The sequence below is a fragment of the Myodes glareolus genome, chromosome 13 (assembly GCF_982192425.1).
Source record: "Myodes glareolus chromosome 13, mMyoGla1.1, whole genome shotgun sequence".
Classification (NCBI taxonomy): Eukaryota; Metazoa; Chordata; class Mammalia; order Rodentia; family Cricetidae; genus Myodes; species Myodes glareolus.
The window spans coordinates 75,159,468-75,186,840 of NC_142038.1; the positions used below are offsets into that span (position 1 = coordinate 75,159,468).

At 40.3% G+C, this 27,373-nt stretch overlaps 1 protein-coding gene across 3 annotated transcripts in view; it reads right to left on the reverse strand.

Annotated features, from left to right (window-relative positions):
- Positions 1 to 16,616: 16,616 nt before the first annotated feature.
- Rbbp8 (RB binding protein 8, endonuclease) overlaps positions 16,617 to 27,373 on the reverse strand; it is a 95,968-nt gene continuing 85,211 nt past the window's right edge. For all 3 annotated transcript variants that reach the window (XM_085676319.2, XM_048447974.3, XM_048447973.3), the window contains 4 exons: positions 26,078 to 26,147; positions 21,129 to 21,225; positions 18,165 to 18,306; positions 16,617 to 16,867 (listed from right to left, as the gene is read on the reverse strand). In XM_085676319.2, the coding sequence (XP_085532445.2) occupies positions 16,770 to 16,867; positions 18,165 to 18,306; positions 21,129 to 21,225; positions 26,078 to 26,147 (407 nt within the window). In that variant the 3' untranslated portion in view covers positions 16,617 to 16,769. The remainder of the gene's footprint in view (positions 16,868 to 18,164; positions 18,307 to 21,128; positions 21,226 to 26,077; positions 26,148 to 27,373) is intronic.

A 27,373-nucleotide genomic window follows, 5' to 3' on the forward strand; every position in this document is an offset into this window, starting at 1 on the left:
CTCTGACAGGCTTTTGGGACCCTACTCCCCATACTGGATTGTCTTGCCTAGCTTTAGTACATGGGGAGGTGCTTAGTCTTACTGCAACTTGATATGCCAGGCTTTGTTTTGTTGATTCTTATGGGAGACCTGCCCTTTCATGAACATAAATGGAGGAGGGGACTGGTGGTGGACACTGGTGGGGTGGGTGAAGTGGGGATGGGCGGGGAGGAAAAGAGGGAGGGAAAACTTCAGCCAGGATGTAAAATTAATTAGTTAAAAAAAGAATTGGGGTCTGAGTGGGTGACAGTCCCAATCCCTCAATTATGCCATTGTTCTTTCTGGTCACTAGAAGATGTTTTTATATCAATTGCCCCAAATTACACAGGTTAAGGAGTTCTGAGCCAGAACTTTGTAATAGATGTACACATACACACACACACACACACACACACACACACACAGAGAGAGAGAGAGAGAGAGAGAGAGAGAGAGAGAGAGAGAGAGAGAGAGAGACCTCTGAAGTTGCTTTGGAATAGAAACATGCTTGTTGCACAGAGAGCTTTGTGCGTTTCCTGGAGGGACACTCCCGATTCTATTAGGAAGCTAAATAAGCTCTCATTAAATGTGGAGATTCTTACAAATTACAGCTTTTAGTTACTAGGGAAACAATCCTTATATGTCTAACAATGCTTTGAACAGTTTAAGGAAACTGTCTTCTCTTTAGAGATAAACGCATGTGCGTTTCTCTGAAATCTTACAAATGTGCTAACAGTGCATAGAAATGTTAAACTTGGCAACTTAAAGAATAACATTTCCAAGAACATAGATTAGCTTCTTACTAATAAAAGTGAGGATATTTTCACTTAAATACAAACTAATAAGTACAGGTTTTTAAAAGAAGAATCTAAACACCTAACAACAAAGCTTTCAAAAGATTTTAATTTTTCATGTGTTTAAGTGCCTGCCTGTATGTGTTTGTACCACCTGTTTTCCTAGTCCAGAAGGAGGCAGCAGAATGTGACAGCTTATCTACCAAATACCATGGAAGTGGAGTTACAGGCAGTTGTGAGTTGCCATGTGGGTGCTGGGAGCTGAGCCTCACTCCTCTTTAAGAACAACATACACTCTTACCTGCTGAGCCAACACTCCAGTTCTAACATTGTTACTTAACATCTTGCCTTGGTCATCTGGGAAAACTAGGCCTTTGGCATTATAAAGCATTAGGAACAAAACAGCAAAACTTATTGTTCAAATTTTACAGTTTCTTGCCAATGTCCTTTTTCAGGCAGTGGAACCAGGATCCCACGTGGCGTGGAACATCTTACCTTCCTCTAGTCTGTAGTAATGGCAGTAAGTGTATTCTTAGGAAAAAAAGCCTTCCCCACATATTTAGTAATGGAGATTGCAATGGCCACTAATTTGATTTAGGCATGAAAACTAGCTAGCATTGCTTTGTGCTGTCGGTGGAAGTGTTAGCATAACGGAAGGGCAGCGCTGGGTTAGTTATCATACATCCCCACAAGGATTGTCTGAAAAGGTGCAATTCCCAGCACAGGTAGTTCCTTCCACTCGGATCTTGTTTTACAGCATCAGGCTTGTTGGGCATCCAGATACAGCTGTTCAACGCTCTCTGGATGAGCACAGTTTCTACCTGGAGGAAATGGCAGAGCCAGGACCTGCCAAGAAGACATGGCACATTCTTGGGAGGCTTCTATCGGTGCCTTCTTCCCAGCAATGTTCAGTGTTTCCTGCTGCCTCGGGCCACATGGTAGAAAGCCCTGTCATGCAGAGAAGCTGCTCAGCTCTCAGAACAACCCTGTCACCATAACAGCTGTGTCATCCACAGTACAAGAGCAGAACCCTAAAGAACAAACTAGGCACCCTCAGGTTGTGCTGGGTGCCTGTCCGGGCAACGATTGTACTTTCAGTGGCATGGGAAGTCGTTTGTGACTCAGACATTAGACATTTTCCTCTTTTCTTCAACAAAGAAAATCCTTTTTCATCCTCAAGAAAATCCTTTCCTGAGGCACTGTTCTACATGTTAACCTGAGAAACGGGTTGCTACCAGGGTATGGGCAACTGTGAAAGGCAGGTTAAGGGGCTCATTACCAAGCCGGGCCTACTTCAACTCGATCCCCAGAACATACATGGTAGGAGAGAACCAAATCCTCTCAAATTGTCCTCTGACCTACATGCACACATCTACATGCACACACGCGCATATACATACATACATACATATGTAAAAATAATCGTGTTATGTAGGAGTGCTCATGTTTCAGTAAGATACTCCTACAGGTAGAATGAACTAGAAAGAAAACAATCTGTAGTGGGGACATTTCAGGTGAGGCCGAGAGGCAAATGGAGTGGTTCGGGGGCCCCTGAAATTACATCAAAACGCCTACTCAGCCAAGCCTATGTCTGAGGAATTGAATGATTAAATGATTGGAGGAAAGAGACAAAAAATATATGTGTCAGTAATTTGTCTCCTTGTGAGATGAAAGTTGTGGGTTTTAAAATTTTTAAGTTTCTAATGAATGGAAAATATATCTTGTCAAAGGACAATTAGAATCATGACATCTGTCTCAGTTTATACAGCTGATACATAGATAATCACATTTCTGACATCTCCACTTTATTCCTCCTTGTGATGTTTGGACATGTAGGGTATGTTCTAATGTTCGAGCCAGGACATACCTCTCCTCTATGCTGTGTTTCTGATAAAGGTTTTCCCATGTGCTGTGCAAAGATGGAGGGAGGCATGCGACAGGGTGCATCTTTAGATAATTCAGCAGCTGAATTTGACCCAGCTTCCCTTCACCGTGTCTGGAACAAATGGGTGCACAGAAAGAGCCTCTGGGGGAACAGTTAGTACTGCCAGTGGATACCTTGTACCTGAAATGCACACCAGTTCACAACCGGAGCTATCTGCACTCCACTGCATCAGCAGACAGTCAAACTGGCTTTCCTTTCAAGCCCTGAATTATGAAACAGGGCTGTGTACATTTGGAACATTCCCTCCGTAGGTGTTTTTCTGATTGCTTTTTCGTTTTGCTTGTAGACACATTATTTTGGCCCATGGTTTTGGAATTTGGTCCCAGGTCTAGGGAACTCATCTGAATGTGGCTCTTATGTTGGTGGGGTCCTGAGTAGCACATACTCCCTGGTGTCAAGAGACAGGGAACACATTTGTTTGTGTGTAGGTATCTTTCCAAAAGTGTTAATTTGGTCTTTCAGTTTTCATATTGACCCCAGATTTTAGTGCCTGCCTCTACTCTTGGCTGATTTTATCATGAGCAAATAAGAAGCAATCAGTTTGTATGAAACAAAGTCTACTCTTCAAAGATGGCAGCATGTAGAATTACTGTGGTCTAGGAATGCAAATGCTTTCTATCCTTCCTCTAGATGAACATTCGGCGAGCAGAAGGGACCAGGGGCTTGCAGAGGGTCTGGTGACAGAGGACTTCACTTAGCTCTGTGTGTGTGTTCTGAAGGTGACTGACTAACCTCCTGGATTCTCCTGTCCCCACCACAACCTGCGGTGCTCGTCCTGGGGTCTTCAGGCCTCTGCCCCTGTGACTCGCTGAGCCACGTACGAATCATCTTCCCAGCCTCCATCAACTTTATCTGGCTTTCGAGGTCCAGACGCCGTTCCTACTTCTCTTTCTGACTCACCATCCACATCTCTGCAACAGCGACAATAATCTCACAGCAGTCTCATTACTGAGGTCAGCACGTTCCAAGCACTGCAGTGAGAGTCTCTACCATCACATTCAATTGTAAGCATGAGAAGTTCAGCAACTGTAAGCGCTCAGGTCATAGCCTCCTCTTGGGGGTGGAACTGGAACTCTAATCTTGTTTTCTCTGAAGATTATGCTCTTAATTACTCTACAGTCTTCTTCCACTATTACACTATTACGTAAATGCGGGAAGTTGGTGAATCTGGGTGGGACCTCAAAGGTTATATCATCTCATCTTTTTTACCCACAAGATTGCCTAAAGGTACAAAAAGGCAGCCTTGACCAAAGTAACATAAAAAAAGCGTTGGTCTAGACAAACACTTCTGCTGAGTCTCAGACTCATTACTCATCCAACAAGAATATGTTATATCCTAATGCATTCAAGCACGTTGCTGGCCTGCTAACACCTTCTCTAGGAGTTACTTTCAATTTAAGCTATATAATAAATATATTATGTAAAATTTTATAATTTGGATGTCGTGAAGTTAAGTTGTGTTGCCCAGTTGACTCAGATTTTGTGGCAACGATATGGAATTCCCCTCTGTATGCTGTGAATATGTTTTATTACCATTGATAAACTAAGAAGCTGCTTTGGCCTATTGAAGTGCAGAATAAAGTCAGGCAAGAAATCTGAACAGAGACATATATATATATAGAAAGTAGACTGAGTCAAAGAGATGCCGTGTAGCTACCAAAGGAGACAGGCACAGGAACCCTTACCAGTAGGTCACAGCCTAATGATGATACACAGATTAATAAAAAAAAAAGGGGGGTTAATTTAACATGCAAGAGGTATCTAGGAATATGCCTAAGCTATCAACCAAGAAGTTTTGTAATTAATATAGTTTCTGGGCAACCAGAAACAAAAAGAGCAGTCTCTGCCTACATGGCAATTCATGTGAAAGTTTTCCTGACTAAGCTAAACTAGTAAATTCTTATTAATAAATGTTGTGGTGGTTTGATTGTAATTGCCCATAAGCTCATAGGGAGTGGCACTATTAGGAAGTGTGGTTTGTTGGAGGAATTGTGTCACTGTGGGGGTGGGTTTTGAGGTCTCATGTGTGTTCAAGTCACGCCCAGTGTCTCAGTATACTTTCCATTGCTGCCTGCAGGAATCTCAGAATGAGACTATGTCTGAGAGCTGTCTCCTCCCATTTTATAATCCTCTCAAGGGCTGGGATTAAAGGTGTGTACCACTGGGATTAAAGGCATACACTGCCTGGTTTCTATGGCAACTAGTGTGGCTACTGGTATTAAAGGTGTGTGCTACCACTGCCTGGCTGTAAGGCTGACCAGTGGGGCTGTTTTACTTTCTGATCTCCAGGCAAGCTTTATTTATTAAAATACAAATGATATGCCACTACATTTCCCCTTTTTGTCTAAAATGAAAAAGAAGGTTATAATTAATATAAGAAAAATTATATACAATAAGTACAATAACTATATACAATATATACAGGAAATAAATACAGAAGAAACCACACGGTTGCTGCATAGGCATGGTCTTTGAGCAAATCCAGGGAAGGAACCTCCACTTGGCAAGTTTTCTGAGGGCAGGATCTGGAGAGGGAGGAGTGGGACCGAAGATGAGTTTCCAGCTAAACAGACTGACTGAGCTGGCCCGTGTGGGAGAGGGGGCAGGAAGCAAGATGGGAGAGCTCGGAACCAGGTGCAGCAGCCAGGAGGCCAAAGGTAACCAAAATGTCTGCATTATATAGAGAAGAGCCTCTAGGGAAAGGCAGCCCAGTCCCTAGATTGGAGAGAGGACGGGGTATGCCAGCCATACCCTGTAACAGTGAGGGACTGAGGAATGCTGGGAGAACCTGGAGGCCAGATCGGCTTTGATGTTTTATTTTTTTTTCCCCAGAGACAGGGTTTCTCTGTGTAAGAACTCTGGTTATGCTGGAACTTGAACTTTATGTATGTATGTATGTATGCATGTATGTATTTCCACATCCCGACTGCAGCTTCCCCTCCCTGCTTTCCTCCCAGTACCCCCTCTCATGCCCCTCTGTTCCCTGTCCCCAATCCACTCCTCCTCTATTTCTGTTTGGGAAAGGACAGGTCTCCCGTGAGTATCAACAAAACCTGGCCTATTAAGTCGCAGTAAGACTAAGCACCTCCCCATGTATTAAGGCTAGGCAAGGTGACCCAATACGGGAAGTAGGGTCCTACAGGCCAGGAAAAGGGTCAGAGACAGCCCCTGCACCCACTGTTAGGAGCCCCACAAGAGGACTAAGCTACACAACTGTAACATGTGCAGAGGGCCTAGGTCAATTCCATGCAGTCTCCCTGGTCAGGTCAGTCTCTGTGAGCCCCTATGAGTCCAGGTTAGTTGAATTTTGTTTTCTAGTGGTGCTGGAACTCGCTTTGTAGATCAGGCTGGCCTTGAACTCACTTCCTGACTCTGCTTCCAGATTAAGGATATGCCACCACTGCCTGCTTGCTTTAATATGTTAAGTAGACACCTCAGCTCTTTGTCTCAGATTGGAAACTTAGCAATGGTAAATGATCTTTTTGATGTAAAATTGAAAATTAAATTTTCAAGTGAATTCAATTTTCAAGTATTCTATTGAAAAAGTTTTGAAAAAATCCAGGAGATTTGCTGTTGTTTTGTCTTTCTCCTTACTGACTTTGATATCAGGGCGGCTGGCTCTGTTAAAACAGTTTGATAGTTCTTCCACTTTCTGTGTTATGAAGTAGTATGGGGAACATTGCTTTTATCCACTTTCTGTGTTATGAAGTAGTATGGGGAACATTGCTCTTAGTTCTTCTTTAATGGTCTGGTAAAATGGTGAATCCATCCAGACATGAGCTTTGGATTACTGTTTCAATTTCATTGCTTGTTCAGAACTATTGATATATTTGCTTAGTTTAGTTTCTGTAGGTTACATGTGCTAGCATTTAGCATTTCCACTGGCTGTCCTCGGAGACTGAGTGGCAATAGGGCACATCTGTCCTTGCTGTGGCTAGGGGTCGCCACTCGCTCTATGCACATGCGCTGTATCCCATTATGAAAAACAAGCACCTTCTCTCTCTCTCTCTCTCTCTCTCTCTCTCTCTCTCTCTCTCTCTCTCCTTTTGCTTTTGCTCTGGGGACTAAAATTTATCATCTGTGACCTCCTAAGGAAATACAAACTTCTTTGCCCCACACCTCCCCTTTAATGCCCTGCACTTGCCGTTAAAAAGCCCAGTGGGACTGTGGTGGTTTGAAAGAAAATGGCCCCCAAAGGGAGTGGCACTAAAAGGAGGTGCTAGAGTAGGTGTCACTGTGGAGGTGGGCTTTGAGGTGTCGTATGCTCAAGTTATGCCCAGTGAGACAGACCACTTCTTGTTGCCTTTGGGTAAAGATATAGAATCTCAACTCCTTCTCCAGCACCTTGTCTGCCTGCACCCCACCATGTCACGTCATGATGATAATGAACTAAGCTTCTGAAACTATAAGTCACCCCGATTAAATGTTTTCTTTTGTAAGAGTTGTCAAGGTCATGGTGTCTCTTCACAGCAATAGAAACCCTAACTAGGATAGGGACCTACTACCTGGCTCAAGATCTCCAGCTCACAGGGCTGCAGTGGTCTGTCTATCCTGCCCGTTGTGGATAACCCTTACACACTCCTTTCCACTATCCCTCAGGATCCTCCCACTCTCAGTCCCGGACCTCAAGGATGCTTCTCTGTCATCCTCAACATCCAGTCACAAAACATCTTTGCTTCACCTGGACTGACCCTGACACCCACCTCCCTACTCCCCTCACCTGGACTGTCCTGTCCCAGGGGTCTGGGATACCCACACGTATTTGGCCAGTCCCTGGCCTCTCTGATCTACTCTGTTTCTCCCCAAATCTAAACTTACACAGTATGTAAATGACCTTTTCCTCTGCAGTTCATCCCTGCAAATTAGCCAAAAGGAACCTCTGCTCTTCTAAACTTCTCATCAGCTGGGACTAGAGTCTTAAGATCCCCTGTCCGCCTCTCAGGTCGCCTGCTTGGGACTAACCGTTACCCCAACCCACACCCAATCCAGTCCCTTGAAGTTTCCTCTACCAAAGAGGAGATTTTTGTCATTCCTAGCTGGCTTTTTATGTTCCTGGGTTCCCTCCTTGTCTGCCCCCTGTATGAGGCAGCCCTTGGCCCCTCACATGAACCTTTCTCATTCCCATGACTAAACCCTTTCAGAAGCTGCAACAGGGCTTCCTCCAGGTCCCAGCACCACACCTCCCAGACCTAAACTTCCCTTCTCCCTCTATGTAACAGAAAAAGAGGTTATGCCCTTGGGGTCTAGGCCACCAACTGGGACCTTCCTTTGCACCAGGAGCATATTTGCCAGAGAAATTAGACCTTACCGCCCAGGGATGGGCACCCTCCACACATGCTTTAGCAGCTACCAGGCTCTTCCATTCGAGAATCCAAAACACTGACTTTTGGGCCACCTCCCACTACCTGTCCCGCCACTTAACATATAAAGGCCAACAAACTCTACCTCCTTCCCAGTTCTTTCTCTCCAACAGCACTAGTAGAAGATGCCACACTTACTTTCTCCAATGTTGCCCGCCCCTCAATGTCTCACATCTTCCTCGACACAGGAGCGTTCTCCAACTCATTCTTGCTTTAAAGCCCGAGAGGAACTACAGCTCCATCCTCACTCACCCAGGAGGGCACACTGCCCAAGCAGTCTATACCCTTTTTCCATGAGGTGGCCCAAAAGGCTGGCTATGTCATAGTCTCAGATACTGAGGTAGTTGGGGCACACAGGCCCTCCCTGCCCACACCAATAATCAACAGGTAGAATAGTTCTCACCCATGCATTCCAATTGATACAAGGACAATTCCTAACTGTCTACACACACTTCAAATATGCATTTCATATCCTCTTGTCTCACATTGCCACCTGGAAAGAGCATGGACTACTTACAACAAAAGGAGGGTCCATAGATCAAATTATGGCCATGCTAAAAGCCTCCCATCTCCTCATGGTTGCCGGAGTTGTCCACTGTCATCTTTAAGGGAAATAACTGAGCTGAAGAGATGGCTAGAGTTGCAGCCTTCAGAGGCCCAGACCCATCTCAGCCACTGCAGGGCATCCTTATACTACAGCCCTCACTTCCACTCGCATCCCCTAGCATTCAACAAGCTCTTTCCTATCCACACCAGCTCCTACATCCTAATATTCAAGCCTTGTCTCACTTAGTCAAGGCCCACCTGCAGCCCACCTGAGAATTTGCGTTTCTTAAGGGCTATACTGCCTCTTGTAAAATCTGTTTAAATGTCAGACCCTAACTCCAGTTATGGCAGCTCCCCTTTCCAGACCCACTAGGCCAGAGACTCTCTCCCCAAGGCAACTTGATTTTACCCACATTCCCATAGCAAATGTGTTGGGTACCTCCTGTTCTTGGTGGACACCTTCGTAGGATGGGGGGGGGGAGACATTTCTTCCAACCAACAAAAGGGTTCAGTCTCTGACCCCCTCCTCTGGGCGACCATTCCTTGATTTGGAATACCCATCTCTCTCCAGTTAGACAATGGCCCAGGATTTACCTCCCACATTTCCTAAACCCTGTCGAAAGTCCCTTGGCATTTCCATATTCTATACTATCCCCAGTCCTCAGGAAAGACAGAATGAACTAATCAATCCTTCAAAAACAGCCTGTCAAACTGTCACTGTTGGCTCTTCTCTAAACACCAAGCATATGTTTGATGACATTCTCAAGACCATAAATTCTTTTGTCATTTGCTTTATTATAATAGTAGCTATATTGAACTCTTTTTGATCCAATGAGTTTTCATTACTGTATCAAAGACACCCCAGCATTCTATTTGCCCTGGATGTTTTCTTTTGTGTTATCCATCTAATTGACAACGCAATTCTCTACAAACAGCTCTCCTCTGCCGTCTGCTGGCAGGACAGCAGACAAGCATTCCAGGAATTCTGTTAAACTTCCTGCTAAGTTTACTCAGGAGCCATTCTGAGGGGTCAACGTTAACAATGCTGAGACGTTTTTTAAATTGGTAGGTATGTTGAAAAGATACAGCTGAACGGTAGAATATGAGATTCAATTCACATTTGTTTTGGAAATAATATTTTCACATTAAATTCATACTTTAAAGGTGTCAGGGAAAATTGGACAGGTTATTCATACAGGTTTCTTAAAAATTTCCTTTTTGGTGGTGGTGATGGTAGGGTTGTATTATTCTTTTGTTTTCAAAAGAGGATTTCTCCGTGTAGTCCTGATTGTCCTAGGGCTTACTCCGTAGACCAGACAGAACTTACCCACCTGCCTGCACTTCCTGGGTAAAGATAAAGTCCTTGAAAAACACTTGTTAAATGAATCAAGTGGTGCTCTTTGGTTTATGTAATATTATTTTTATAACAATTTTCTATAAAGGGCAATCTTCATAGAAATCCTTGTAATCTTTTAGAGTTTAGACTCTAAGATGCCCTGTGTGCTGACTATAGTATAGACTGAACTACTAAGATAATAGGCTGCAAACAGCAACCTGCCTAGATGGACTTTGAAATCATTTTCACTGTTTAAGTGGTTTTAAGAAACAGTTTTGTTTCACACTCTGGCCCTGTCCCCATATCATTATCTTCTACATACACTACAGTACTCCCAACTAACTCATTCAAATAGCTGCTATAGAAAATCTTAGGTTTCAAAAGGTTTAATCAGAATGTTTATCAAAGGCAGGAGTTACTCAGATGTTAAGCAATGGTATATAGTTCTGCATATATCTAGCATCTGAATCAGTCCAACTAAAAACCTTCTATGCAACTGAAATTACATAGAACTATAAATAGCCACTTGAGTGATACAGTTATATATTAGACATGAATCGTTTACAAATATATAAAGCCCAATTCTAACCATTATCTTTAAAAAAGTGTAGAGGTGTTTGCCTGCATGTATGTTTGTGAATCATGTGAGTGTTTGGTGACCTAGGAGGCCAAAATTCAGGTCCCCTGGAACTAGTTAGGGGTAGTTGTAGACAGCCATGTGGGTGCTGGGAGCTGAACCCAGTGTTCTCAACTGCTGAGCGCTCCCTCCAGTCCTCCACACAATATCTTTTATGTGTATGAGTGTTTGACTATGTTTATGTGTGTGTGCACCACATGCTTGCCTGGTGCTCAAGGAGGCCAGCAGGTGTCAAATCCCCTGGAACTGCAGTTCTGGATGCCATATATGAGTGCTGGAAACCAAACATGGGTCTTCTGCAAGTGCTCTTAACCACTGAGCCATCTCTCCAGCCCCAATACATTATCTTTTCAAAGTCTGAGAGTGTGCTGTGTCATAAACTTTCATGCATTTAAATGCTTTTCTTGCACTATTACTTCAAGATTAGGCTGGCTAATAGAAGATAAAAAGAGATAGTGGCATCACTATTTATTTAAACAGAAAGGGAGAAATGGTATAGAAGTCCTTCTATGTGTTGTTTGTATTGGTTAATGAATAAAGAAACTGCTTTGAGCCTATAGCAGAGCAGGGCAGAACAGAGCTAGTTGGGGAAAATGAAACTGAATGCTGGGAGAAAAAAAAAAGGTGGAGTCAGGGAGAAGCTATGAATCTGCCAGAGACAGACATGCTGAAACTTTGCCGGTAAGCCACAGCCACGTGGCAATACACAGATTAATGGAGATGGGTTAGTTTAGGATATAAGAGTTAGTCAGAAATATGCTTAAACTATTGATCAAACAGTATTGCAAATAATATAGTTTCTGAGTGGTTATTTTGGAGCTGAGCAGCCGGGAACAAACAAGTGGGCTCCTACTACAAATTGGTGCTCCAACATGTGCTAGCTTAATCCACATAAAACCTGAGGGGGGCTTGGAAAGGAATTCTAGAAACAGAAAAACAAAGTTTAACCACATTTTTCAGCTGGTGGCCATGCAGCAGCTCCCTTAAGAGAGGCCTTCCTGATTCAGCAGCAGGAGAAAAAAAAAGGTGCTGTTTCAAAATGGCAGCTTCCTGGTTTATGCTGCCAGCAATAACTCTGGCTCTTTCTAGAGGTGGAGCACTTAAATGGGGTTTGTGAGTAACATGTTGCAAGTTACTTGGTGGCAGTGGCGGTATGGGCCAACTGATACCAGAGTTGAGGTGACAGGCGTGGTTCCTACCCAGCAGTCTCAGAGGCAGGAAACAGACTTCTGCCATGTTGGACTGGGTGGAGCAAGCAGGCAGGGCCATATTTGCTCTAGCAATGCCACTGCTTAGGTTTTTAAGAAGCACTTAGCATTTTAAGAAGCCGTCCTGGTCAGAAAAGGATTACAGATATCCAATAAGGACAGATTCAGACATAAGACCTCTAAATGAGACACAGTGTGTTAAAAAAAATGTACATAGGCTTGGGAGAGAGAAGAAAAATAAAGAGTCATCAAATGTAATCTAAGAGTACAGACAATCATAAATTAAAGGACTAAAGATAATAAAATAAATATTAAACTTATAAAAAAGTAATAGAGTAAGAAAAATAAGCCATGTAAAGATGGAATGTACAAAGAGAATCTGGATTGTGTATATTATTGTGTTTTCCTTAAATTATTTGACTGTGAAGAAGTAGAGACATTTCATTGTATAGCTTGCTAACTTAAACCAGCATAATTTTTAAAAATATTTATTTATTTATTATGTATGCAATATTTTGTGTGTACGCCCACACACCAGAAGAGGGCACCAGACCTCATTACAGATGGTTGTGAGCCACCATGTGGTTGCTGGAAATTGAACTCAGGACCTTTGGAAGAGCATGCAATGCTCTTAACCTCTGAGCCATCTCTTCTGCCCACCAGCACAGATTTTTTTTTTTAAAGGTATCGTGACTTCAGAATTTGGGTCTAAGGATTTGTTGCTATGGAAGAGGTTCTTCTCTTGCTTCCAGAGAAGATGAGAACCCTTTGGATTTCCTCCAGACTAATGTGGTTTGATGGACCAAGACCTTCCAAAAGGTCACCATGAACACCCCCAAAATTACTTTGCCCAACAAAACGCATGAAGCAGTTTGGAAAGAAATACAGCCAAATTCCCAAATATTGTTTATAAATGTTTGTTTACATTAAAGGGAAATATGTTATAGATATGAATACTTTGCATTGATATGGATCTCTATCTATTGACACAAATTTAAGGTCAATTTTGTTATACTGTGTATATGTATTTCTGCTCTTGATTAAGGTATTGTGTTTGTGCAGCTCATTTAAAAATGTAATATATAATTAAGAAATATAGGTTAATAGACAATCATCTATAATAGTCAAGCTTGTAGTCATGTTAGATTCTAGATATATAGAGATATATTTCAGTTAGATAGGTATTCTTCAGATCTTTCAAAGACCTTCAGAATATGGCATTTAAAATGTTTTAAGAGCTTAAGACTTTTCATGACGAGACACATTTGCTCCTGGCAGCACCATTTAAGAGATGATGGGCATTGAAGAGGCTACTTATGAAGTTTGTTAGCCATTTGGGCAAGAAACTGCTCTTGTCTGGACTGCTTGATGCTATGCTGTATGAACTAGACATGCAGGACCCATGGAAAGATGACTGCTGAAGCTGTCTAAAGACGGTGAGATGGTCCTTTGGGGTTCCTGCTTCATGAAAGAGTCTACTAGGCATTCTGCAGGACATAGAAAGAAGTGACTGACAAACTGCCAATATAGGCAGAATGTCTTTGAAATTTCCTGTTTCGTGGAAAAGTTTGCTGGATACTATGTGCCTGTAGGCTGAAGATGGATGCCCCAACAATACAGAAGACCTTTGGGTGACTGTCCAGGCAGCGAGATATCTTTGTCAATTCTAGAGATTTGGAAGTACTTACATTGCACTTCCTGTTTACTTAGGTAATATTATATCCTTCTGGAGTCTTTGGTGGAGTTGAAGAACAGATAATAATATAGTTTCCTTATGATGAAATATAAAGTAGATATAAATATGTAACTATAATTCTTGCTTGATACCTGTCCTGTTATATATATAATTTTACTCTGTTAAAGTTAAAACCTTCCTTTTTAAAGAGGGGAAGTGACGTGAGATTCTCTCTGTATGCTGTGACACCATTGATATTCACTTAACAGTAATGCTAATCTGTGACAAGTAGATCCCCCAGACCACAGTCTAATAAACAAATGACTATTTTTTCCCCCTCACCTTAATTGGCTAATAAAGAAACTTCTTTGAGCCTATAGCAAAGCAGGACAGAACAGAGTTAGGCAAGGAAAACCAAACTGAATGCTGGGAGAAAGAAGGCGGAGTCAGGGAGAAACCATGGAGCTGCTGCCAGAGATAGACACACTAACTCTGCCAGTAAGTCACAGCCATGTGGCGATACACAGATTAATGGAGATGGGTTAGTTTAGCATATAAGAGTTAGCCAGAAATATGCCTGTTAGTCAAACAGTATAAAAAATGATATAATTTCTGAGTGGTTATTTTGGGGCTGAGCAGCTGGGAAGAAACAAGCGGTCTCCTATGACAAAGTACTCTCATAATCTCCATGGGTTTTCAGTTTTTCCATTAACCTTCTAAATAGGTCATACCAGTTTTGACATTCAAATATTTTTGAAAGGAATGAGAGCTCCCTTTCAGTAGTCCTTCTTATTGTCCAGCATCTTCTCTTCTGTTGAAGTGAGGTGACACTCTGTAGCAATTTCTTTTAATATTACCACAAATTTCAAGACTAAGTTAAACATATTCTCCAACCTAATCGTAATATTCTAATTCATTTCACCATTTTTTTCTAGTAGTTTTCAAGCTGAGATTACTGTATGCATCTTTGCCTGTGTATTCAAATCATTTGTCTGATTGCGCTGGGCTGACTCACATGAAGTATTTTGTAGTTTGGCCTGAGTCTTTTAGTAACTTTATATTCCTCTGGGTCTAATGGTGTCTGAGTTAACTGGGTACATTCTGTGCCTGCTATTTTACTGGCAATTAGTTTGCTTGTGTCTTTTTCTACCATGTGCTCTTAACCTGTATGTTGCCAGTATTTTATGTAAACCAGTCTACAAAAGACCAAAGATACAAAATACACTGGCAAAATCTTCTCAGAGTTGTGAAAATTCTCCTAGCTTAGCCTGCCTTCATGAGGATCCAGGGTCCAGATCTACTCTATCACTAATACATTGTTTGGCTCTCAAGCTTTTACATCACTATGGTAGCTTCTGTTCATTACTTTCTTTCTTCAATAGTTACCTTGTTCTGGTGGGTTTTGTCTTTTTGCTATCTTTTTGGTTGCACATAATATTTTCTCTTTTAATTCTTGAATAACCTGTTCACTTAATAGTGCTGTTAATCTATGACAAGTAGCTCCCCCAGACAACCTTTTAATAAACAAATGTTTTTCCCCTCACCTTAAAAAAAAAAAGTCATCAGTCAGAGGCTACCTATAGTTCTGTAAACCCCCCACTGCACGCCAGTGACACAGATCTTCTGACTTTCTGCTCTTCCAAACTCTGTGTTACATTTATCTTTGTGGCTGTAAGAAAGCTATGCAGTATCTAGAATCATGTTTATGTTCTGTGAGAAAAGAAAAAAACACATGCTGTTTTATCCCCTTTAAGATGTTTTACAGACCTGGGTGTGGTTATCCACACCTTTACTCCCAGAAGGGAGTTAGAGGCAGGAGGAGGCAGGCCAGCCTGATCTACACAGTGAGTTCTACAACAGCCAGGGAGACCCTGTCCCAAAGAACCACAAATAAATAAAAAATATTTACAGCAAAAGTCACATGTACGTGAGAGCCCATAGATGCTTCCTTCCAGAAGCAGAGCTCATATCCCCAGGCTAGGAGTCTGAGAGATCTCTGAGCATGCCACAGACGTGTAGTGTCCACCTCCAGTTGATTTTGCTTTTGATAAAGCAGTCTAAGCAGAGGAAGGTTGCCTGTGTAATGATAGTGTGACAGTTGTCGAACTCATTAGTAATTAAAATATTTAACTTTTATCTTGTCACCCTGTGTAAGATTGAACTGTTGTATGAGGCTACTTGTTTGTTCCTAGCTGCTCAGCCCGAAAATAACCACTCAGCAACTATGTAATTTGCAATACTGTTTGGCCAATAGCTTAAGCGTATTTCTGACTCTTATATCCTAAACTAACCCATCTCCATTAATTTGTATATAGCCACGTGGCTGTGGCTTACCAGCAAAGTTTCAGTATGTCTGTCTCTGGCAGATCCATAGCTTCTCCCTGACTCTACCTTTTTTCCCCCAGCATTCAGTTTCGTTTTCCCCACCTAGCTCTGTTCTGCTTTGCTCTGCTATAGGCTCACAGTAGTTTCTTTATTAACCAAGGTATGCACAGCATACAGAGGGGAATCCCACATCAGTACTTCTACATGTACACACCAGAGGAAACAGTAAGAAGACCTGTAAGTAGCAAATTATAGGCTACAACAATCATATTTCAATAACTATAATTACCAAATAAAGTTATGGTGGTTTGAAAGAAAATGGCCATGTGACCTTGTTGGAAAAAGTGTGTCATTGGGGAGCAGCCTTTGAAGTCTCAAATGCTCAAGTCCAGTGTGGCACTCTTTCCCTGCTGCCTGCTCATCAGGATATAGATTGAATCTTCTCCAACATCATGTCTGCTCATACACCACCATGCATCCCACCATGACAATAATGGACTAGACCTCTGAACTAAGCTAGCCCCAATGAAACGTTTTCCTTTAAAAGAGTTGCCATGAAAAAAAAAAAAAAAGAGTTGCCATGATCATGGTATCTCTTACAGCCACAGAAACCCTAGGACAAAAGTAAATAACCCTTGAGTTAGACTGAAAAATAAAATGCCTTATTGTTTAAAGGCACAAAAGACAAAACAAAAACAAACAAACAAAAAAAACCCACAGCAATAAGTAAACACATCCACATTTTAAAATAGCTATTTGTATAGTAGGTAAATGTTGCTTGAAATATTTTTAATAGAAAACTCATTTATAAATCAATTTATAGAAGATCAAAAAAATCAAAGATCAATGTTTATTACAACTTTAACTATAAATAACTAAAAAAAAAAAACCCCACAGGTCATCTGCTCTGCTTTGACTCAAACATCTAGGTCCTCTGTTCCTTGCCCTTTGGAGAAAACACTGCATTGTAAGGCTGCCGTCTTTTGGGACGAGGGCAAAGATCAAGATCTTCCTTGATGTAACCTGAAAAACAAATTATGAATTTAGATCAGTACATTATTAACATGCACTTCTTTTCGCACAGATGTGCATGGTGGCTGTTTGCAGCCTCAGCACTGAGGAAGCCAAGGCAGGAGGATCTGGAGTTCAAAGCCAGTCTGGGCTTCATGAAACCCTATCTTAAAACACAAAACTAATCCAAACAACGAAAACAACAGCATCCTTTCAACATATATTCACCACACATCTAACTTGTTTAATGCCTAAGTACTTCTGAGTTTTAGCTTTGTGATGCTGGTGAATGATTTCACTACTTGGCATCAAGTCTGCTCATTTATACCAAGAGAAAAAAGAGCAGCAAACATTTATAAAATGCTCCCTGTTCACCACCTCAGAGTTCTCATGTTCCTTAAAGCACTTCTACTACACTGACTTCCCAGGTGAGGGTGGAGACCTGCGGAAAACACATCACTTGCTAAACAAAGTTGACAAAACTGGAAGGTATGAGAACCATGCCCTAGTTCTGCCTAACTAAGATCAGCGTTCTCAGGAGTTCCTCTATATTGCTCCAATAGGTTGTATATGGGGCCACAATGCTAAACCCAAACTCTACTATTATTACAAATTCCAGGTGATTCTCCTCAAAGTCTTTTGTGGTAGTTATTCTATTCAGTGAGACACCTCTATGTTCTCCATACCATTCAGATTCTCCCTAGGAATCTCCAATCATGTAATTTTCAATGGAGGATGGTGCTCTGGGCCAGGCTAGCAGGGCAAACAATCAGTGTAGCCACCTTATCTGATTCTATGCAATAACCAGGAGAAACAATGTCAATGACCTTGTGCATTTCTTTCTTACAGTTAAATATACAAAGTTTCTCTGAAAGTGTATCCTTTTTCATAAAAACTCAGTATACCCAATTTTTTTTAGTGCTGTGCTATCAGTGACAGTGAGAAAAATTACTATTTAAAACTTTAAAAACTAGCTTTGATGATGCATATTAAATGTAACTGTCAAATTTGAAGGAACTGGGGGCATGCCAACATTCTAACCTTTTAAGATTTATTTACTTATAAGTCATCTTGACAGGATGAATCTGAATGTCAAAGCTCATAATACACAGTTCCATTAAGGACATTATAAACAATGTCTAATCTCAAATAAATTAACACAGCAGTGGAAAATCTTTACAACTCAGGAATTCACTAGTATGTTGCAGAATCAGCACCTAATGTGCAGTACAAGATAGAGTTAGAGAGAAAAGGGTTAACAATCAGACTTTTAAAAAAAAATCTAAAATACTAAAATCTATAACCCTACCCCTTTCCAGACATGTCTGAGTAGAAGGAAAACCAACTTCCCAGAAATTCTCTGGTGTGCTGGGTGGAATGTAGCGAAACCGGTGTCGGGAGCAGGAAGCCAACTTCTTTTCTCTTTCTTCTGCTGGCATATCTGCATAGTACTAACAATGACAGGGAATAATAAACAGTGTTATGTTTACTGATTACAAACTAGAAGCTAAAAAGCTATTTGTTTAATTAAACATTCAAAGGAAATAATACTGATATTGTAATAATAATGATAATAAGACAGTGCTTGATTCATGAATGAGAAAAGGAGCTTATATCACAGCGTGAATCAACACAGCCTTCTTTTATCAACAGACGTCTGTGCTAACAGTTGCCAACCCTGGGCCTGTGGTAAGCTGAGAGGACACTGAAAGGTACTGGCATGATTTAACTTCTATTCTAAAAGATCATTAGGAAAAAACACAAAAGACCGGTGTGGGAAGTCCTTCTGTCTATGTGTTGCTTTTATTGGTTAATAAAGAAGCTGCTTTTGGCCCAATGGCTTAACAGAATATAGCCAGGCTGGCTATATATCTTCCAGAGACAAACACAGGATGAAATTTTACCCAGTAAGCCACAGCCATGTGGTAATACACAGATTAATGGAAATGGGTTAATTCAAGATATGAGAGCTAGCTAGCAATACGCTTAAGTAGATTGGCCAAATAGTATTGCAAATAATATAATTTCTGTGTGATTATTTCAAGTCTGGGCAGCCGGGAACAAATGAATGATCTCCAACTACAAAAGACCATCGTGTTTAATAAGAGGTAAGGACATAAAGGAAGACTATAGAGGTTAGCAGGTATGAGGACTGTCTTTTGCTTATGCTCTAAAAGGTGAAGTGTATTAAGAAAGGCAGAGTACTTCAACAGTCCAGGGTAAGATAGTGCCTGGGTATGTAGCAGGTATTGGTAGTAGAGATAGTAAGTAAAGGTCAAGGGGAATTTTATGAAGGTAGACTCTGTGGGACTTAATGAAAGATAAGTTATTCACACATGAAAGAAGCATAGTAACTAGAATCTTCTCCTCAAAACCAAACAAAATTAGGAAACAAAATCAAACCTCAGACATATAAGAGACTGAGTCCTGAAGTATAGAAATCAAATGTAGAAAATACATTTGTTTTTACACTTGTGAGATTTGTGCTCGCTACTTTTACCATACATTTCGAATAGACATTGGGATAGACTTCCAAATAGTAAGCTACAAATTACATTTAAGAACACAGGAGTTGTGCCTTTATTTATTCTTACCATTTAAAGAACTCTTTAACAGTAAACAGATAGCAGGAGTACATAACATTTCCGATGATTAGCAGTGAAGGAACTGACTACTGAGGAGGAAAGCAGATCGAAACTGTGCTATGAAAACTAGCAAATGGTTTTATTTGTACTGATGTGCTGCTTTAATTTTATCAACTTGACACAGGTAGTTGATAAGCGTTCTCCTGGGAAGAGGAACCTCAACTGTGGAAATGTCTCCATCAGACTACCTGTAGGCAAATCTGGGGAGCATTTTCTTGATTAACTACTGATGTGTGAGGGCACAGCACATTGTGTCTGTCTTCAAAAAGACTGGGACTTTTAAAGTTATTTATATTTTATTATGTTATCATGTTTAATGTACCATCTTGGCTATGGTTGTGGCTTAACAGTGATGTGTTTGTGTGTCAAACTGACATAGGGTCAGTTACACTGCTGGTTTGTGTGTCAACCAGAAACAAGCCAGAGTCATCAGAGAGGAACAAGTCTCAGCTGAGGAAATGCCTCCATGAGATCCAGATGTAAGGCATTTTCTCAATCAGTGATCAATGTGTGAGGGTCTCACACCTTGGTGGTGGCATCCCTGGCATGATAGTCCTGGGCTCTATAGGAAAGCAGCCACGTGGAGCAAGTCAGTAAGCAGCACCCCTCCACGGTCTCTGTCTCTAGAGAACTGCCTTGAGTTCCTGCCCTGACTTCTTTCCATGAGGGACTGTAACACAGAAGGTAAGCCAAACAAGCCCTCTCCCAAGCTGCTTTTCATCACCATGTATTATCACAATATCACAGTTTATATTCCTGCTGTGATTAAGAGCGTATTTTCACCAAGAGCTTACTGTAATATTCATGTCTTCATGTTACTTTAAAGTGCTTTGAGTATCAAATTGTTTTAGAGCATAGCTACTAAAAAAATCTAAATGAGGAAGTTAGATGTTGAGGACGGCATCTGACTGCTTATAGTAAGACAAAAAATAAAAATAGCATGTTGTAAGATAAAAAAAGAACCTGTCTAGGATAACTTATTAATAGGATGGTTTGTACTGATTCTTCAGCCTAAGGCAGACAGTGTAAAAAAGGGGGGGGGGAGTAAGTATTTTAAAGATGAAGGAAAACTTATTTTTCACATTTTGTGATAAAAAGTATCTCAGAGAAAAATAGGGCCTATAGTGGTATTGATTCTTTAAAAAGTTATGGGTACACCTTATTTCCTGATAGTGAAAAGAATGAATGTTAAAATTTCCTATTGAAGATCAATTTTCCCTAATGGTACAGATATATCAGCATTTGCAAGTAACTACAGAAAAGAATGGCACATAATGTCTTAAGATAGTTATAAGATAATAGGGTTAGGGTACCTGAAAGCTGGCTCAGCAGGTTATTGTTGCCCACTAAGCCCCACTCCACATTAAACAGATAAATGCATTTAAGAAGAGAATTAGAGTTAGGCCTCAGACTCAATCTAAGACAAGTTAGGGGCATTCACTTTCATTTATTCATATCTATTTAATTAATAGATGCTGGTCCTAGCTGGTATGTTCCTTATTCTTTTTATCATTACTGGATCAAAGAAAGTTTCTGAATATAATTACAACCTGTAACTATAATTTTAAAATCATGCACTTACGACCTATAAAATCAAATTCAAAAGAAGTGTTTATATCAGTACTTACAATTTCACACTCTTTACATGTGTGCCCAAGCAATTTCCTTCTCTCTTCTTTTTTCCGAACTACCTCAATATGAGGAAAATTCTGTATGCTACTTTCTCTGTAGGGAAAAGGAATTTAAAATTAACCTATTTGTTACTAGAAGATTTCTGGTTTAAAATCTGAATTAAAAAAAATAGAAGAACTCAGAAGAGAAAAATCCCCAAACACTCATACTATATGAAATGTTCTGTATATTGGGAAAACAAAAGATTCTTTTCAAGTGTTTATTAAAGGCCTACTATTGGTAAGTATTTTAGACTAATCTTAAGTCAGCACACAAAATATGTTTCACTGTGTCATTTCATGTATGATTTTTTATTTGTCTCCTTCTTCTACTGTTCTCGTCCATGCCATCTTTTCCCTATGCTCACTGGCCCCTTCTCTGCCAAGTGCCCCCCCCCCCCCCCCGCTATCCTGCCACAGGTGGTCCACCCTTTCTCTTTCCCCTACCCCTTAAGACTCTCCTCTTAATGGCTCCCTTCTGAGCTTAATGACTTGCATAAATACATACAAATTTATATCTTTATGAAGACAACTGCTGGAAGAGTTATCAAATGACATATATATATATAAAACTATAAATATCAAATTACACACACATGTATAATTTGAGATATATACATACACACACATGTTGTTTCTAATAGAAACACTCTCAGTGAACTGAAATACTCTAAAACATAATAGATGATTTTAAAAATGATTTTTCTTGGAGACACACCTACTCTTCTTGATTGGAATCTCATGTTTCTTTAACTGGAACAAATTTTTCTTCAAAACAAATTTTAACTATTCTGTTTCCAACTACACTGAGTAAGAGGTCCCTTCTGTATTCTAACTTTTAAAAACCCTCAACTCTACAGTAATGCATGAATTAAAAAAGGGAAAGCAAGAAAGGGTGGATAAAATTTTGCTACACAATATTTTTGTCAAAGAATTTATAAAATCTAGGCATATGTAGAATCCATTTTTGCCATATCCTGCCCTCTGTGCATAGTACATGTAGCGGGTACTCACTAGACGACTGGCATCCAAGGCAGACTCAAGGAAAGCATCACTTAAAAAGCTGGTAAGCTTTGTGTCCCTGACCAGACCTGATATATAGTACTGCCAACTTGACCGAATCTAGAGTCACTTAGGAGACAGTCTCTCGGCACACCTATGAAGGAGCAGGAATGCTGATTAGCTGAGATGAAGACCCATCTTAGCTGTGGGGGATACCATTCCATGGACTGGAGGAAGACAGCTAAGCACCTACATTTATGGCTCTCTGCTTCCCAACTGGGGATACAGTAAGACAAGCTGCCTCAAGTCCTGCTGCTGTGACCTCTCAACCGTGACAGAAGAGATCTTACAACTGTGAGCCAAAAGAAACTCTCCCTTTCTCATGTTTCTTTTGTCAGGTATTTATCATAGCAATGAGACAAGTACACCAGGGCTTTCTAGACTTCTCAGTAGGAGAAGCACAAGATCACTGAGACCTTTACCATCCTTCCACCTTTATCCATTTCCTGTTTCCTTAGCTTCAGAAATAAAACTACTCTTACTTGAAAAATTAGTGCCTCTCTTAGGAAACACTGAAACTACAAGCTATTGCTCTGTAACATCGTATTAATCTAGGACTGTCTTGAAGTCACAGAACAAAGCTCTTTATTCACTGCATCATTAGGTGCACTAGCCTCGCAGTGAATGAAACGAGGGTTTACTGCTAGAGAACAAGCCATGGCAGTCACATGACAGCTAAAAAAAGAAGACAGTCATTATTACAATTCGACTAATTTTCAGGATATACAATTAAAGGAAAACTAATAAAACAGAAAAAAAAGCTATATTAACATCACTTGCTTAAGTGTATCCAAACACACATGACATAGTGCAAGCATGTACGCTTCCCATAGGGCTGAAGCTCCAGGCAATTGTGAGTCACCTGACATGGTTGCTGGGAACCAAACTCACCCTGTGGAAGAGGGGTCAAGTGCTCTAAACTGCCCCAGCTAAGAACATCTTCTACCAGACATTTTGCGGCTTCATCATGGAAGCTATAAAAGGAGTCTAGGCAACTGTTTGATCCAGGAGGCTTCTAACAGGTGAAAATGGGACAGTCTGTCTGTAGTAGTTCCTCATTTGCAGCTTCGCCTCCTGCCATTACATGTATGAAGTTCTCTGTATGTATACAATGGAATCCTGCACCATCATGCTCCATCTTGCCCCTGATGTGAACAGCCCCTTTAAACAGTATTTCTGATCTGTGTATGCCACCCACCTGCAGTCATTTCAGGTATCAGACTGGCCATAGCGCTACTGTGGTGCTTGTGTTCAACTCACCCCTGTTTATTTAATAATGTCTCTCAAGCACAAACACAGTGATGCTGACAATTTGGATATGTGAGAAAAATGCTTCTTTTTAATGGGGTGAAAACGTTCAGAGGCATAGGATAAAATGCTGTGCATACAGGAGTCAGCACCGCCTATGGTTCGGGTAGGACTGGAGGTCGTAAATGTATGTGGACAAGAACTGTTACTATAAACAAGTTAAATGCAATGAATGTAAACACATCAGATGCTTAAACTCATGAACCTATGAGAAAAAAAAAACCTGCCTGCTTACATTTTTTTGGGAATTTTAGGGTTCCATTTCTTTGGGGAAGTGGCACATAAAGGAAAATAATTAAACATTTAATGGCAAAATGTCAAGTTAGTGCTTTTAGACTCATAGGAATCAATAAAAATTCATTTTAGGCCGGGTGTGGTGGTTGGGCCTTTAATCCCAACACTCAGAAGACAAAGGCAGACAGATCTCTGTGAGTGTGAGAATAGTTTAATCTACCAAAGTGAGTTTCAGGCTGCTGGGGGCTGTGGACCCCCCACACCCTTAATTTCCTGTAAACAACTTGTTATTCTTGCAGCTGCTCTGAGCAAAACAAGTTGCTTTCCTGTGTTTGCAGCTGCTCTAAGCAAGAGACCCTGAGGAGTTCCTGATGCCAGGAGAGTGGTTTCTGGTGGGTTTGGCTGGGTCATGGCTATCAGTCAAGGATCTCTATATAAGCTGTCCCTGAACACAATAAAGGGGGCATTCTTGTTTCAAGGATGACCCGTGTCCCCATGTCTCTGTGTGTGTGTGTATATGTTTAAAATCTCCAGCCCTTTCCCAGCTAGCATCCAGTCCTATCCAGTAGTGCAGGTGGTAGGATACAGGCGTAGTACCATAGTACATGTAGTACAGGCACTACAGGACCGTAATACATGTAATAGCACGAACGCTACATCAGGCCAGCCAGTATTATACAATTAAATTACACCATGAAATCCTGCTCTTAAAAAATAATTAATTAAAAATTTTGGCTTTGAGGCTACTAAAGTACTCAACAGAAATGAAAGCTGAAGAGTGACTTTATTTTGGGCTGAAGAGAAGGCCCAACAGGTGAGGGTACCTTCTACCAAACCTGACCTGAGTCTGATCTCTGCAACCTGTATGGCAGGAGGGGAGCTCCTCCTCCTCCAAGATGTCCTCTCATTTCCGTACATCAGCTGTGGCATGCTCATGCCCTCTCCTAACAATACATAAATAAATGTAATTAAGAAGAATAACTTATGAAGTGACTCATCTTGAGAACTTCATAAAGAAAAAAAAGCATAGTTTTTTAGAATAAGTATTAAGTCCTAAATTGACTTAATAATTTATTTATTTTTATTTTATGTGCATTGATGTTTTGCCCACATGTATATCATCAGATCCCCTGGAGCTGGAGTTACTTGACAGGTGTGAGCTGTCATGTAGGTGCTAGAAATTGAACCAGGGTCCTCTTGAAGAGCAGTCAGTGTTCTTAACTGCCGAGCTTTCTCTCCAGCCCCCCTAAATTTACTTTAAAAAAAAAAAAGCCAGTTAGACCATTAACTGAAAGTAACAGAATTTGCAATCTTTGTGAAAAAGGCAGAAAGTAGCACTGAAGTTCAAAATTAAAAAGCTGAAATTTTTGTTCCAAAGATTCAAAAATACTCAAAAATGATGCATGGCAACCTTAGCTTGTGACCTAAAGTCTTAAACATGTGAAAGTTAAGAGAACATAGTTCAACAATTTCCAAAGTTCAAAATGAAATAGACTAAAAATAAGGTATTTGTTACAATAAAGCAAAGAAACTATTTCTACTGTTGAAAATGAGTGATACTGGTAAAAATTTCCTTCTATGTACAATTTGTATTCTTATTTTCCAGTCTCTTTGTTTACAAGTATAAAGTAAATGGCACTGTGTGTGCAGGTGTGGGTATATGCATGTTGCCCATGAGGGCACATGTAGAAATCAAAGGTGGACACCAGATGCCTTCAATTGCTCCCCACACTTTTTATTATTTCTCTGAGAATTTCATTCAATGTATTTTGATCATATCCAAGTGGCCCTCTTACTCACTCACCCTCATTTTTTGAGACAGGGTCTCCAACTGAACCTTAGCGATCTCTGTTAGACAGGCTGGCCAACCAGCCCCTGGACCCACCTGTCTCTACTGGCCAGTGCTGGAATAAATGATGTGCACGCGGTACCTGGCTTTTATCATCTTAGGTCATTGTGCCTGTCAGGCAAGACTGCACCACTGGGCTATATTCCCACGCTCCCTGGCCCATAAGTGATTTTTTTTTTTTTTTTTTTTGTGAGAGAAAGTCTGTGTAGGCCATACTGGTTGCAAATGTGTAATTGTTCTGCCTGTCTCCCAGTGTTGGTATTAGAGATGTGAGCCTGGTTCTAAATGATTCTTTTTATCTTCTTCTTCTTTTTAAACTATGTAGCTTTGGATGGCCTCAGTATCCTTGTAAATTATTTTATTTTAATCAAAGCAATCATTAAATATCTTACAGACTGGCAAAGTCAGCTCTATTGTACCTCCAAACACATGAGTAATATTGAGACCCACTTACCTCTCTTTATCTTTAAAATATGGCTCCACAAATGCTTTCTGCTTGACTCCATCTTGTTTGTCACCATGTACTGTAAACAAAACAAGAATGTCACAAGATGTAGAACTTGACGAGAAATAATCAGCTTGCTTAGGAAAAAAACAAAACAAAAAACAAGTATAGCATGCACCAAACTTCCCTTTATATTGATTTTCACATTTGAGTCCTGGGAGGCAATTCATTAAAATTTTATTTTTTTTATCTACATTAAAGGTGATGATTATCTTGTCTCAGAGACACTAAACTAAAAATTACATTTCAGGAAGTATTTAACTGATTGATTAATTTGGGTCCAGGCCTTATCATGCAGCCTCAAACTCAAGAGATCCACCTATGTCTGCTTCCCAGTGCTGGGATTAAAGGCGTACATCACCACAACTGGCACATGAAAATTTAAGAACAGAACTATCTACATGCCTGATGTTATTTGGCAGGAGACAGAAATAATCTTTTAGTATATCTCACTTATTTGACCTATTAATTTGTATAATGTATCTTTAAAACAGGTTATGATTCAAAAAATAGAGAATAAAGAATTACATCAGAAAACTGATGACAAAATTGAAAAATATCCATCACTTCCAACTTTGCTGTTATTACTTTGTTTCTCATGTACAGGGATGTTCTCATATTTCTCTTTAACTCCCTCTCCCAACACCACTTTGAGTTTTTTCACCAAATAGCTTGTTTTAGAACTACATACTAAAAAAATTTACAATTTACTTTATCATTTTTATTTTCCCAGCATAGCAAATTGGAGGTTTACCTATGTTGTTTTGATGTATTTACTTATTGATGGAAATGTAGACTGTTTTCATTTTTTAAGTTATTGCAGGTGGCACTAACATGAATATACTTTTCAGTGCTACAATCCTAACCCTATAAAAAATAAGCACAGCTCTTTTGCATGTTTACTTTTCTTAGGGCATACATTCATAACTGAGTCAAATGGTGTGATAGGTATATATATATTTAATTCTGTACAAAACTGATGATGAAATTATGAAACTGGTTTATTTTCCTTACTTGTGTTAACTCCTGTCACCAACACACATGACTCCCGGCACTCCTCACCCTTTCTAATATTTGGTTGTCAGTGTTTTTAATCACCCCAGGAAATGTGAATTCAACACTTGATGCCCAAGAACACTAGATACTTGTTTCATGTGCTTACTGATTATTCAATTATCTTTTCATTCAAGAACGTCCAGTTGAAAACATAGTATAATCAATCTAATTTGGTCCATCCTGGTGTTC